The following is a 13,124-nucleotide window of genomic DNA, read 5'->3' on the forward strand; positions in this document are numbered from 1 at the left end:
TCCAGAAACGCGCGCACCCGCCCGAGCGGGCGACCCGGCGCGATGGACCCGGCCGCTCCCACTGTCCAGCCTCGAGCGCTGCCACCGCCACCCGACGTGTGGCCCCCGGTGGGCTCCGAGGAGGAGTTCTATGACTGTCCGGATTACTACTACTTGCGCGACTTCCCAGCCTGCGGGGCCGGTCGCATCAAGGGCCGGACGCGGCGCGAGCGAGAACTGCGCACCAACTGGCTGGTGCCCGGCGGCCACGAGCGCAAGATCGCGCAGAAGCTCCTGAACAGCCAGCGCAAGCGTCGCCAGCGCCAGCTGCAGCCCCGGCCGCGCACCCGTCTCACCTGAGCGCCGGTGCGTGCAGGCAGCCAGTGGCCCGGGCCCCGGGGAGCCGTGCGATCGCCCGGGCGGCGCTCCGATCCGATCCCTGCGACTCGACCCGGCACAGTCGCCCCCTTCTGAGGCTACCCTGTAGCCAAGTCATTAGCCGGGTGGGCCCCCTACACTCCCAGCTTCTCTCCCGGCTGCGGTTGGAATAGTGTAAAATTATATTTTGGAAATTTGTAGTTGGGTAGACGGGGCTAGGAAACGCAGAAAACATCTTCCTAAAAATACAAGGAAGGGATTTAATTGCAGTGTTTATGCACGGACTAAAGAGAATAATTGAATTTTGTTTTTTGTCTGATTTTCTACAGGATACCCATACCCGAAGGACCTGATATAAGTATTTTCTCTGACTCCAGCTGTAATTGTGGTCCTAAGGGGAACAGTCCATGTTGGTCAGCAGAACTTTACAACATCGCTTAAGTTTACTGCTTCAGTAACTTTTCCTTACTGATTGTTAAGTAACATCCAAGTGGGTATGCCTGCTTAGGGTTTAGGGTTTTTCATTAAAAGAGAGCAGCAAGAATGGCATTTTAAGTCTTCTGGTGTTTTTTTGGTTAACTTGTTGTGGTAATTTGTTTCAAGCCCACAAATATTTGAGTTAAGTGTAAAGAAGTGACAGAGATGAATACGGGCAGAACAGAGATAGGAATTTGTATAAGACTTTAACTCAAATGTCACCTAGGACTGTGTGCCCTTAATATTTGTCAGAATAGAAGTATTTTAAATTCAAATGGTGTATGCTAGGTTCTCTGCACCACTGGCCCACAACAATCGTTTGAAGTGAATGCTATCTCCATTTTACAGGGGATTCTGAGGCATAGAATTCAAGTAACTTTCCAGAGGCCGTACAAGTTAGAAGACATTAACAGATACTCAAAAACATTCACTCTTCCCACCACCACCATTTTCATCAACTGTAGACATCCTTTTGTGGCTCAGAACCACCCACAAATTCCATGTTTAAAGATTATGCAGAGTATGGCAGGGTCCCTTTCCTGTCTCTTCAGTCTGCATTCTGTCAGGCCTCTGCACCCAGTGGTGAGGAAAGAAGGGTGGTGTTCTGGAATGAGCAACCTGAATTTTAATCCTAGCAATGGTTGTTCATTGACCTGGCATTCAGCAGACTTTGAGTGATAACTACTTTCAACTTCTGCCAAGCTTCACGTTTCACATTTGTAAAATGGGAATCATACTGGGTTGCCCTGCCAAAGTGATAATTGATAAAGTATATAAAACATCTAACACACTTAAGGGCTTGGCACATAATCGGTGCTCAATAAATGGTGATTATTTTTAAGTTTACAGAACATGATCCCTCTTTTTCCTCTCTTGTCAGGAAGCCTTAAGTTCTTTCACTGATTTCATTAATTCTTTAAAAATGTCTCCAACGTTCAGGCAGTGTGGTAGGAGTCCTCCTGGTTTTGGAGTAAAATGCCTGTATGGACTTGGGCAAGTTGTTTAAACTCTATACATCTGTATCCTTACCTATAAGTTAGGAATGATACAGTACTTATTTCAAGAGTTCTTGTGAAGCATAAATGAAATAATGCATATAAAGCTCTCTGCCTGATATATAATAGTTACTAATAACGTTCCCATCACCACTGTCTTATTTAGCCTTCAGGATTTTTTTTCCTTACCCTTAGTCTCCCTCTACTGCATCTCAGACATGGCTAGACCAATCTTCCTGAAGATCACTTTAATCATATAAAAACCCTCAATGACTGCTGTAACCTTGTAGGTTAAAAAGCTTAGATGCCTTATATTGTGCTGGAAATCATCTATTGGATTTTCTTAAATCTGTTTCTCACAACTTCCGAAAACACACTGGTTCTTGACACAGGTCTTCTGTCCTCTAAACTCACCATATTCAATTCTTCCTCTTCATTTAAATCTGTGCTATCCTACTCAGGGTGCCCTTAATCAATTTTAATTTTTCTAAAACTAGTGTCAGCTATACTTAAAAGTGCCACTTTCTTCCTGAAGCCATCATTCACACTGAATATCCATCCCCTTAAAATCCTTTAGAACTTCATATAGACAACACAACAACTTGTTTTATAGTATTTTGTACTTTTAGATCATCAGTTAAATTCATTCATTCATTCTTGTCTGGTATGTGCCAGGCACTATAATCATATACATATGTCTTAGTTATCCAAACACAAAACTACATTTACAGTGTATGGACTTCCCAGGTGGAGCAGCGGTAAAGAATCCACCTGCCAATGCAGGAGACACGGGTTCGATTCCTGAGTCAGGTAGATCCCCTGGAGCAGGAAATGGTAACCCACTCCAGTATTCTTGCCTGGGAAACCCCATGGACAGAGGAGCCTGGCAGGCCACAGACCATGGGGTCGCAGAGAGTGGGACACAACTGAGCAACTGAGTACACAGTGTATGGACCTTAATGTCTTAAACATCTCAGTTCCTCACAATTTCTGCTGTAAAGTACAGCATACCCAGATAGACATCAGCTATGTTAAAGCAACCCGTAAAGTGTTCTAACTAGATTTTGCCCATTTTAGATAGTAGAGCTTTTAAAATTCAAATACAGTCACTGTAGATAGAGATTATGTGTATTGGTTACGTATTGCTGTGTAACAAATTACTATCTTAGCTTCTGTGTGTCAAGAATTTGGGAGTGGCTTGGTTGCGTAGTTCTAGCTCAGGGTCTCTCATGAGGTTGGAGAAGAATTTAATTTGGCTTCACCTTTTGAAGGGAGTGTCAAGGAATTTGAGGACACGCTTTAAACCACCAGGGTAGGTTTATTCATTGTGTGTTCACTGTAGACAAATTGGAAAATAGAGACAGGCCAAAAAAAAAAAAAATGAAAGGAAGCAGAGAAAGCAGTATCCAATGGATAACATCACTACTTGGCTATATGTAATTCCAGTTTTTAAAATATATATGAACTTTCTCAAAATACATACTGTATATACTATTTTATAATCTGCTTTCACTTAATATTTTGTGAAGACAATTCTCATATCAGATATTCTATAACATTTTAAATGGATGCCAAACATTTCATCATATTTAGGTACTAGAACTTATTTAACTAATTCTAAATACATTGCAAGACACTTAAGGTATTTCAGGTTTTCCCTATTTTATACATTTTGTTAAATCAACATCCTTATGGCTAATTTCTTTCACATTCACGACTTTTGAAAATTCCTAGATATGGAATTTATGGAACAAAGTCTGCACAGTTTTAAAGTTTCTGATATTTATCTTAGCCTTCAGGATTTTCTTCCCTTACCCTTTGTCTCCCTCTGCAATTTTTAATTGCAATCATCAAGAGTCCATTCAGCCAAATGTCTGTAACAACATCTGCAAGAGTTCTTTGTTCAAATTTTGATTACTTTTTAACTGAATTTGTGCCACTGCCTTAAGGCAACCAGTGTTGTCAGCTATGTTATACACACACAATATGGTCTTTTCTCTCCGTTTCACACAAATAATAGCACCTTGCACTCAATTCTGCCGTTTGCTTTTTTTCTCTTGACAGTTTAGCTTGGAAATCATTTCATATCAATATACAGAAAAACTTTTTTTTTTTGTAGCTTTATATATAGCTTTGTTTTTCCAGCAGTCACGTACGGATGTGAGAGTTGGGACTATAAGGAAAGCTGAGTGCCGAATTGAGGCTTTTGAACTGTGGTTTGGAGAAGACTCTTGAGAGTCCCTTGGACTGCAAGGAGATCCAAGCAGTCCATCCTAAAGGAGATCAGTCCTGAATGTTCATTGGAAGGACTGATGCTGAAGCTGAAACTCCAATATTTTGGCCACCTGATGTGAAGAGCTGACTCATTTAAAAAAACCCTGATCCTGGGAAAGACATAAGGCAGGAGGAGAAGGGGACGACAGAGGATGAGATGGTAGGATGGCATCACCGACTCAATGGACAGTTTGAGTAAACTCCGGGAGCTGGTGATGGACAGGGAGGCAAGGCCTGCAGTCCATGGGGGCCACAGAGTTGGACATGACTGAGCAATTGAACTGCACTGATATTGTGAGTGTGCCATTATTTTTTTAACCTGTATTTTACTGACAGAGATTTAGACTATTTTAAATCTCTTACTTTCAAAATAACCTTGTACAAACATCTAATTTTCTGTCCTCAATTTAGGAATGAATGACTTAGCGAGGTAAAATTAAAGTTGTCTCTGTTCTGGTCTGCATGCCTGTCTGTCCAAAGCTCTCCTCAGTCTAAGCTCTTCCGGTCCCAGAATGTCCTTTATAAATAAGGTTCCTAAAGCAATTATCCTTCAATTAAAAGTAAGTATATAAATAAGGTTCCTTTCTCCCATCTCTTGTTATGAATTATCCAAAGGCAAATACAAGGGCTTACCATTTACAGTTTTCATTTCTTTAAGAAATTCTGTGAAAATAAAACTTTTTCACAAATTTTTTTGCATTATTTACCCCTCAGTTCCACAAACATTCTGCTGTTGTTGAAAAGGCTGCTTTAACTCTGTCACCTCTGGTGAAAGGGGGAAATTTCTGACTGACATCCAAGCAGAAATGGAGGTTCTACCTCTGCTTTCTCTCCTCCATAAAACCCATCCCATCTCCAAGGACTTCCACGAAGCCCCCCATGAAATGCCATTAGTTTACTTGTCCCCTACTGCAGAGGCCCTAAAATACATGGTTAAAAGAACTTTCCACCAAGTATCACTGAAGCACAGATCCTTGGGGCCTTTGCAATTGCTGTTCTCACTGTAAGGAAAGCTCTTACCCTTGGGGTGGCTTGCCTCCCCACTTCCTTAAGGACTCCGTTCAAATACTGCCCCTTCAAAAAAAACCTCCTGCCCTCTCGGACCCCTAACTCTCTACACCTCGCTTATCCTGCTTTTGCTTCCTATCATCACCATCTAATTAATGTAGGTGTTTGTGTCTCGCCTCTATGAATTTAAACTCCTTGAAGGTAGTTTTGTTTCCTGCTCTAAACCTAGATAGCACTTGGGAAATCATTCAGAACACCTTATTTCATTATCAGTGAACGAATATCATTCCACTTACGGGCACAAGTTCTATAATACACATGAAGGGGTTCGGAAATGTGTGAAATACATAAAAGTAAGGCATTATTACTGTCTGAATTTAACTTTTGTTTACTGGATGAACAGACAAAACACAAGTAGAACCAACTCGGCTCTGTAGATCCCTAAAATTGTCCATTTTCTTCATTTCAGTCTTATTATGTGCCCACACTGTGCTTCAAGAAATACTCAAATAAGTAACTTAATGGTGAGAAAGGTTAAGTAACTGACCCAAGGTCCAGGAACAACCACGCCAGAGGTCTGACTCACTCTCGCCAGAGGTCTGACTCACTCTCTCAAGGTTGAAGCTGACCTACCACATTAATAAGCAAACGTTTGAAGGTAGAAGCGACGGTCCTTGTGCCCTAGGAAACGGTTGTGAGTCGCGCTAAGGCTCGGACAGAATTTCCACACCCACGGCCACCTCCGATTTTCTAAACAGTCCTGGCCCCGAGCGTCTGACGTCAACTGCATGCGACGAGGCGCAGCCGTGACGTCCTGCTCTTCCTGTGACCTTCAAACCCGCGGAGAAGTCGGAGAGCGGAAACCCTGTGCGCTGATTGGCCGCGCGCTAAGACCAGCCCGGCCTCTCAACTTCCGCTCTCGCGCTTCGCAGAATCCGCCAGGGTCTCAGAGTCTCCCGCCTGTTGACGTCGCTTAGCAGTGCAGTCAAGATGCCTCGTGGAAGCCGAAGCCGCACTTCCCGCGTGGCTCCTCCTGCCAGGTGAGACTACGTCGGGGTTTGGGGTCCTGCCCGTGCTGTGTCACAGAGGGACGCTGTGCTTTGCCTTGGGACGGCGGGGCGTCTACGGGCGGGGGCGTCTGAAGCCTGGGGCGGCGTGGGCCTTTCTCCGGTCGCCGCAAACTGGTTATGGGGCTTTGGGTAGCTTTCCCGTTAGTGCAAACTTCCTAATTTCGAATGTCCATGAGTTATTTCTTAACATATTTTAGAGTCCATTTTGTGTTAAAACATGCCAGTTCTAGAAAGTGGATATTTGTAAGTGTAATCTGGCTGAAACGTCAAAAACAGCAACAATAACAACAACCAAAAAAAAAAGTAGAAAACAGATGGTATAAACAGGAAAATGATCGTACCTCAGTTCAAGTAAATAACCTTTGAGCACCTTCCATAAGCAGTGAGCGTTCCAAGGGCTCAGCCCAGTATACAGTGGCTAAGGTCTCACGTGTGCATGACGTTTTCCGGTTCATAAGATACTTGTAAAATATACTGTCAGTTGCACCTCCTGATAGCCTCCGAAGGTAGGTGTTTTCCTGTTACAGGAACAAGGAAACTGGAGAAGCAGAATAAGGGACTTGTCCAAGGTCATGTAGAGGTAGGAAATAGATGGGCCCCTGGGCCAGGCAGCTGGTATTTGTCAAGCGGAGTAAAACTGAAGCTTTGTTCTCGCCCTGATACTAAGGACAAAGCTAGTGGCAGAAGCTGAGCTCTGCTGAAGTGAAGAGATAAGGTGTCCACTCCTGAGGTCAAGGAAAACGTCCTTCTCTGCACATGGGCAGGAAGGCTCCGTGGGGGTCAGAAAGGGAGGGTGCGCCACCCCATGATAAGTGTGGAATATACCACAGGCCTCCACGATGGGAACCATCTTAGCAAAAAGTTGCACGTGCATCTTGGGGAGGGTTCTAGGAATAGTCACTGTGTGAAAAGGGACAAGGTAATTGGCCAAATGTAAACAAAGACCCTGAAGGACTGTCCTGTATAAGTGATTTAAATCACCTCTTTACTGAGCGTGTCATTCAGGATGCTGGCACTCCTCTCTGGGTGTGTATTTCTGCCTAGTTTCTGACTTTTAAGTTAAACTTTTTACCTGTTTTTATAGTTTTTGCTTCCTGGAAACATTTTTGCTTTCAAACAGGGGAAGAGCCAGGAACTGCATCTAGCCTCCAGTCCCTGGTGGTCTCAGTTCAATTCAGTCGCTCAGTCGTGTCCAAGTCTTTGTGATCCCATGGACTGCAGCACTCCAGGCCTCCCTGTCCATCATCAACTCCCGGAGTTTTCTCAAACTCATGTCCATTGAGTCCCTGATGCCATCCAACCATCTCATCCTCTGTTGTCCCCTTCTCCTCCCACCTTCAATCTTTCCCAGCATCAGGGTCTTTTCAAATAAGTTGGTTCTCATTTGGCCATCACGTGGCCAAAGTATTGGAGTTTCAGCTTCAGCATCAGTTCTTCCACTGAATATTCAGGACTGATTTCCTTTAGGATGGACTGGTTGGATCTCCTTGCAGTCCAAGGGACTCTCAAGAGTCTTCTCCTGGTGGTCTAGTGGTTAGGATTCCTGATTTTCATCCTGGATGAAAATTCATTCCTGATTACCCTGGACACGTTCAATCCCTGGACAGGGAGCTAAGATCTCTCTTCAGGACCGCTCACTGCTGTCCTTCTGTATGTATAGAGAAGCCAGGTCTCAGAGTTTTCTGGTGACAGCTTCAGAACGTTTAGCACAGTACCACATTGCTTCTCTAGACTAAGGTGAATTGTGTTCAAACTGTGTTAGGAGTGTAGAGAAGGAGTTCAGTAATGGAAAGATGCTGCTATCCAAAGGAGGGGAAACCACATTTGTTTGGTGAAATTAGACCAGATACTGGATACCACCTGATTAGAAGTCAAACTTTTGACCTAGCCTTAACTAAAGGAAGAGCACCCAAGGAAACAATCTAAAAAATGGACAGAGAGTATAATCTATGTGAAAGCTTTTTAGAGCAGTACTGGACATATTGGGTAGTGGTTTAGTCCCTAAGTTGTGTCCCATTCTTGCGACCCCGTGGACTGTTGCCTGCCAGGCTGCTCTGTCCGTGGGATTCTCCAGGCACGAATACTGGAGTGGGTTGCCACTGGACATTTTAGTGAAATTTTAAAGATATCCAGATGTCCTGCAGATGGGAAATCACTGATACTAGTGTAGGTACAACAGTCGAGGCAAGTCAGTTCCACTTGCTGGGTTTCAGTTTTCTAATCTGAAATGAAGGAATTGGACTAGTTTATTTCTCTAGACGACTGTCCGTTTTACTCAGTTGTTACCTCCCTTGACAGTCCTAAAATTGCAACATCCCAGAACATGCCCTCCCTCTCGTAGTATTTTTCCCTTAACATTCACTTGATCCCTCAATAGAATGTCAGCTCCATAAAGGCAGAGAGTTTTGTCTCATGAACAGTTATATCGAATTTTATGAAATTTTGGGAGAACTGTGTTCTTAAAGATACTATAGACTTTGTGAATACATGGAGATGGTTGCAAAAAAGCAGGGAAGAGAAGTTTATATCCAGTGATTACAACCTTAACAAAAGGTTCAAGAGAGGAAATGATGTAAATAGCTTAGGGAATTATGTGCTGTGAAGTTTTCTTGTATGTATATCATATTTGTGTTTGATAATTTAAAACCCTGATGCCGGGGACCAGCCCCGGCTGATCCAGGGTATTCAAGGGGAGACGGCATCGGCGACCTATTCAAATGGTAATTAGAGATATAAAGAGTAATAGAATGAGGATAGCTCAGTAGGAAAATTCAGTGGAGAAAAGAGGCTGAGTAGCTTGGTTTACGCGGAAAATCAATATAACCCGTGACACCAGGTTAGCTCTGACCACGGAGGCCGCAGGCGCCCTCTCGAATAGCGGAAGGTGCCCCACCTTAGACACCTTCTCGAGTGGTCTTAGAAGCCCAGGCAAATAAGTGGTCGCAGAGGATATCCACGCTCCAGGTGGAGACTTCAGCCGGAAGTTAAAGGAAAGAATGACATAGGGAGACCAAGCATTGGTGAGCAAGGCCCGTAGCTTTATTTTTAACAGGGGCTTTTATACCCTAAGTTACACATAGAGGATAATAGGGGATGCAAAGTCAGCGGTTTCTTTCCTGCACATTTATCGTATACAAATGGTTTAGGTGATTTACATTATCTTCTGGCCAGAAGGCCTATTAACATTTTATGACTCTTGACAAGGACTTATCAACAAAGACTTATTTTCTCTAAGAGTAATTATTTTAAGGTTTGGCGCCATCTTCCAAAGATAAAATTGCATTCCTATAGGGCGGATGTGTAATGGGTTTACAACAAAGGAAAGAATTTATTACCTTAAGGGTCTAAAGTTACTAACACCAAGGCCACTACTTATTTTTTCTACATACCAACTATATTAATTAATACACATTCAAGGATACAATTCAGGGGATGTGAAAACTTGGCAACAAGCATTGGCTCATCAATGAAATCTTTTATTAGTTTTATTAGTTTTATTCTGACAGTTTCTAACTCTCTGAGAGGCTCTAAGCTATTTGAATATCTTAAGCTTCCTGTGCCTCTCGAGGCTGGGAGACTGTAAACAATCGTATGCATAGCTGTAGGAGTCCGGGTAAACTTGTCAGGTGAGTTAGAGAGCCATCTGAGGGGTTTGGATTTAAACACTCCTAATTGCCCAGGAACTTTATTAATTGGAGCTGTAAGTTAACTCTTTGACAGAGAGAGTGAGATGGTGGTAGGGGACAGCCCCCAGTGAAGTTAGAGGTGAGAGCACAAAGCAATAAAGTAGGCAGACTCTGGTTTTTTTGGGGGGAAAATGCTCGAGAATATCCAGGTGGACTCCTGAGGCTCGATCCCGCCTTTGCGTATCCCGAGCCTCCTTCCTCATGACCTTTGTCACGAGTGGAATGCCTCACCGGCTCCCGGCACCCTGAGGTTTATTTTAATATACAGGGTTGTTTGTGTAAGTTGACAGTTTCCAAACCTGGCTGGGAATGGGAACTTAAACTACTTTTTGTCCTTTCTTTCACAGCCGCGCGCCTCAGATGAGAGCAGCGCCCAGGCCAGCACCCACAGCTCAGCCACCAGCAATGGCGCCACCGTCTGCCGTCGGCTCCCCTGCTGCTGCTCCCCGGCAGCCAGGTCTGATGGCCCAGATGGCAACCACTGCTGCTGGTGTGGCTGTGGGTTCTGCCGTCGGCCACACTCTGGGTCACGCCATCACTGGGGGCTTCAGTGGAGGAAGCAGTGCTGAACCCTCAAGGCCTGACATCACTTACCAGGTAAGACTTGGGGCAGCATTCCCTTTGGTGGTGTGTTTTATGAGAGAATCTAGTTGTTTGTAGGTTCTTATGTGTTGGCACTATCTCCACATGGGGAAAATGGTTTATCAAGAGCCACATTTGGCAGTTGAGTTAGTACGTTCCTTAGGCCAGCATCAGGGAATCCTGTACACATGGTATTTCTTCCCAAGGTGTAGAATTGTAGCAGTTCATCCTGACGCACTGTCAAGCAGCCCCTTTCCCCTTATTTTAAATGTTTTGGGGAGTTCCCTGGTGGTCCAGTGGTTAAGACTTAGCTGTTTCACAGCCATGGGCTCTGGTTGAGTCCCTGGTTGGATAACTAAGATCCCACAAGCCAGGTGGCCTGGCATAAATTAATGAATGAATATAAATATATGTATTTTTTCCTGGTCACTCTTAACTCATCCAGGCTCAAACTTAGTTAAGTGTTTAGAAATCTGTTTTGTGACTCTAATGCTGTCTGATATCTTTCCTAATATTTGCCACTGCCCTTCTTTCTGACATGTGAATTTTCTCCTCTAGGGAGAGTGGGCATATACTTCGTTGTATTTCTGGTGTACTAAAAGCTCTCGTTCCTCTATTTTTCTGTAGTAATCCCATTTTTTTCCTTCATGAAACATGACTGAACCATTGATCTTTAGATGCCCAAATAACCACTTTGAATTACATCTTGATTCATGAGTCTTTCTGATTACGACTGGAATTTTAGTTACAGCTCATTTCTTTCTGCCTTTAAATTTCTTCGTGTTTCATGTTATGAAATAGGAACTTAATTTGCCTCTGGTTCTAGTTCTGTTCCCCCAGTTAACCTCAAAGAGTGGCTGTTTCTCTTTGCTGGGGCATAAGTCTGATTTCCTTTTTTAATAGTCCTAAATGTTGCGTGTTTGCAGGAGCCTCAGGGAACCCAGCCGGCACAACTGCAGCAGAATGGCCCCTGCTTCTATGAGGTGAAACAGTTTTTGGAGTGTGCCCAGAGCCAGGGTGACCTTAAACTTTGCGAGGGTTTCAGCGAGGTGCTGAAACAGTGCAGATTGGCCAATGGTAGGTGACCTCTCAGTCCATGACCAAACTTGCATCTGTTTAATTCACTGAATGGTACTTCTGGACCCTGTAAAACTTACGGAGTCTGTGTTTGATAAATCCAACTGACAAATTGGAGGAGATTTTGTTTACTCTAAAAATAATCTTAACAAGGAGCTGGTCCAGAGATCTCTAGTCATTATCTTACCTTTTGCCAGTTGTGTTCTTAGTCTAATTCTTCCTTAAGCAGATAGAGATTAGTGTGCCAGGATCTTACTGTGGCTATTGCATAGCCTTAGTGCTAATTTCACCAGAGTCCAGAAATGTGCACAAGATTTGATGGAGCATTGTCAGTCTACACACCCCGTTTGGGAGAGACAAGTTTATTAGATCCCTCTGTGGGACTTTGAGCTTTATGCTCTTTGGAATGTTGGCAGTCAACTTATTCTCCTCCTCCTCCCCCCCCCCCCTTTTTTTGTAATTTCCTCCTGTCAACCTAGGAATTCACCATCTATTAAAAATGCTTGTTTTCATTTTCCTTCCTTCATTTATGGCAGGAAATATGGCAGAAGTTAATTTTTTCAGGTGGTTGAACTGTGGAATTAAGAGATTTAATGGCCAAGTTTTATCAGAAGTCTATGGTGAAGCTCCATCTAATACCAAAGTGACTATACTTCTGCTTCAGTACTCTGTGCAGAGAAGGACATACACCCTCTCTTTTTTCACTTGTGACAAGTATAGAGTTGAAGTTTGGTTGTGGCAAGATGCCTAGGGCTTCCCTGATAGCTCAGCTGATAAAGAATCCTCCTGCAATGCAGGAGACCCTGGTTCTATTTCTGGGTCGGGAAGATCCCCTGGAGAAGGAATGGGCTACCCACTCCAGTATTCTTGGACTTCCCTGTTGGCTCAGCTGGTAAAGAATCCGTCTGCAATTCGGGAGACTTGGGTTTGATCCCTGGGTTGGGAAGATCCCCTGGAGAAGGGAATGACTACCCACTCCAGTATTCTAGCCTGGAGAATTCCGTGGACTGTATAGTCCATGGGGTCACAAAGAGTCGGACATGACTGAGCGACTTTCACTTCACTTCAAGATGCCTTAAACGGTTTCTTATGAAAGGAACTAATAACCTTGTATTTCATCCCTCCTTTCATCATTTTGGAGGACTTCTGCTTTGTTGAGAATATGTAGCTAGTGCTGTTCTAACAAACCTTTTCTATTTGCAGGATTAGCTTAATCAAGAAGTTCCAGTTGAAGACATGAAAAATCACCTCTCGTGACCATGTTGATTTAGCATTTAAAGTATAATTAGTAGTGAAGATGTGAAGTGTGAGACCACCCGTTAAAACTCTCCTTAATCATTAATAGCTTTTGTGCTTCACGATTGCGGTGGAAGAGGGCATTGTCACTATATAGAAGTTCACTGAGATGGTATTGAGTTTGGGATTGGGCAGAAGAGGCGGTTGTGGCCTCTTAAGCGTGCTTTTCTGATGTTATTGTTTGTGACTTGATTAGAATAAAATGCTTTTCTTTCTAGTCACTTTTTTTCTTAAGTAGAAGGTTATAAATCACACATGCTGAACACAATGGATTTTGCAGGAAAACACAGCTGTCTACATGT

General features: G+C 43.6%; 2 protein-coding genes across 2 annotated transcripts; both read left to right on the forward strand.

Annotated features, from left to right (window-relative positions):
* Positions 1-924, forward strand: NUPR2 (nuclear protein 2, transcriptional regulator). Its single transcript, XM_070362386.1, has 2 exons — positions 1-345; positions 687-924. The coding sequence occupies exon 1, from the start codon at positions 43-45 to the stop codon at positions 337-339; it is 297 nt and encodes a 98-aa protein (XP_070218487.1). The 5' UTR covers positions 1-42; the 3' UTR covers positions 340-345; positions 687-924.
* A 5,067-nt stretch (positions 925-5,991) lies between these two features.
* Positions 5,992-13,039, forward strand: CHCHD2 (coiled-coil-helix-coiled-coil-helix domain containing 2). The gene is made up of 4 exons (XM_005886949.3): positions 5,992-6,151; positions 10,215-10,464; positions 11,376-11,526; positions 12,730-13,039. Exons 1-4 carry the CDS (start codon positions 6,102-6,104, stop codon positions 12,738-12,740), a joined length of 462 nt encoding a protein of 153 aa, XP_005887011.1. The 5' UTR covers positions 5,992-6,101; the 3' UTR covers positions 12,741-13,039.
* Positions 13,040-13,124: the final 85 nt, after the last annotated feature.

Source organism: Bos mutus, chromosome 25 (genome assembly GCF_027580195.1).
Source record: "Bos mutus isolate GX-2022 chromosome 25, NWIPB_WYAK_1.1, whole genome shotgun sequence".
NCBI classification, from domain to species: Eukaryota; Metazoa; Chordata; class Mammalia; order Artiodactyla; family Bovidae; genus Bos; species Bos mutus.

Coding starts and splice junctions, on each gene's coding strand:
- CHCHD2 (XM_005886949.3), top strand. CDS start 6,102: ATGCCTCGTGGAAGCCGAAGCCGCACTTCCCGCGTGGCTCCTCCTGCC. Junction 6,152..10,214: donor CGCGTGGCTCCTCCTGCCAG/GTGAGACTACGT, acceptor TTTCTTTCACAG/CCGCGCGCCTCAGATGAGAG. Junction 10,465..11,375: donor GGCCTGACATCACTTACCAG/GTAAGACTTGGG, acceptor GCGTGTTTGCAG/GAGCCTCAGGGAACCCAGCC.
- NUPR2 (XM_070362386.1), top strand. CDS start 43: ATGGACCCGGCCGCTCCCACTGTCCAGCCTCGAGCGCTGCCACCGCCA.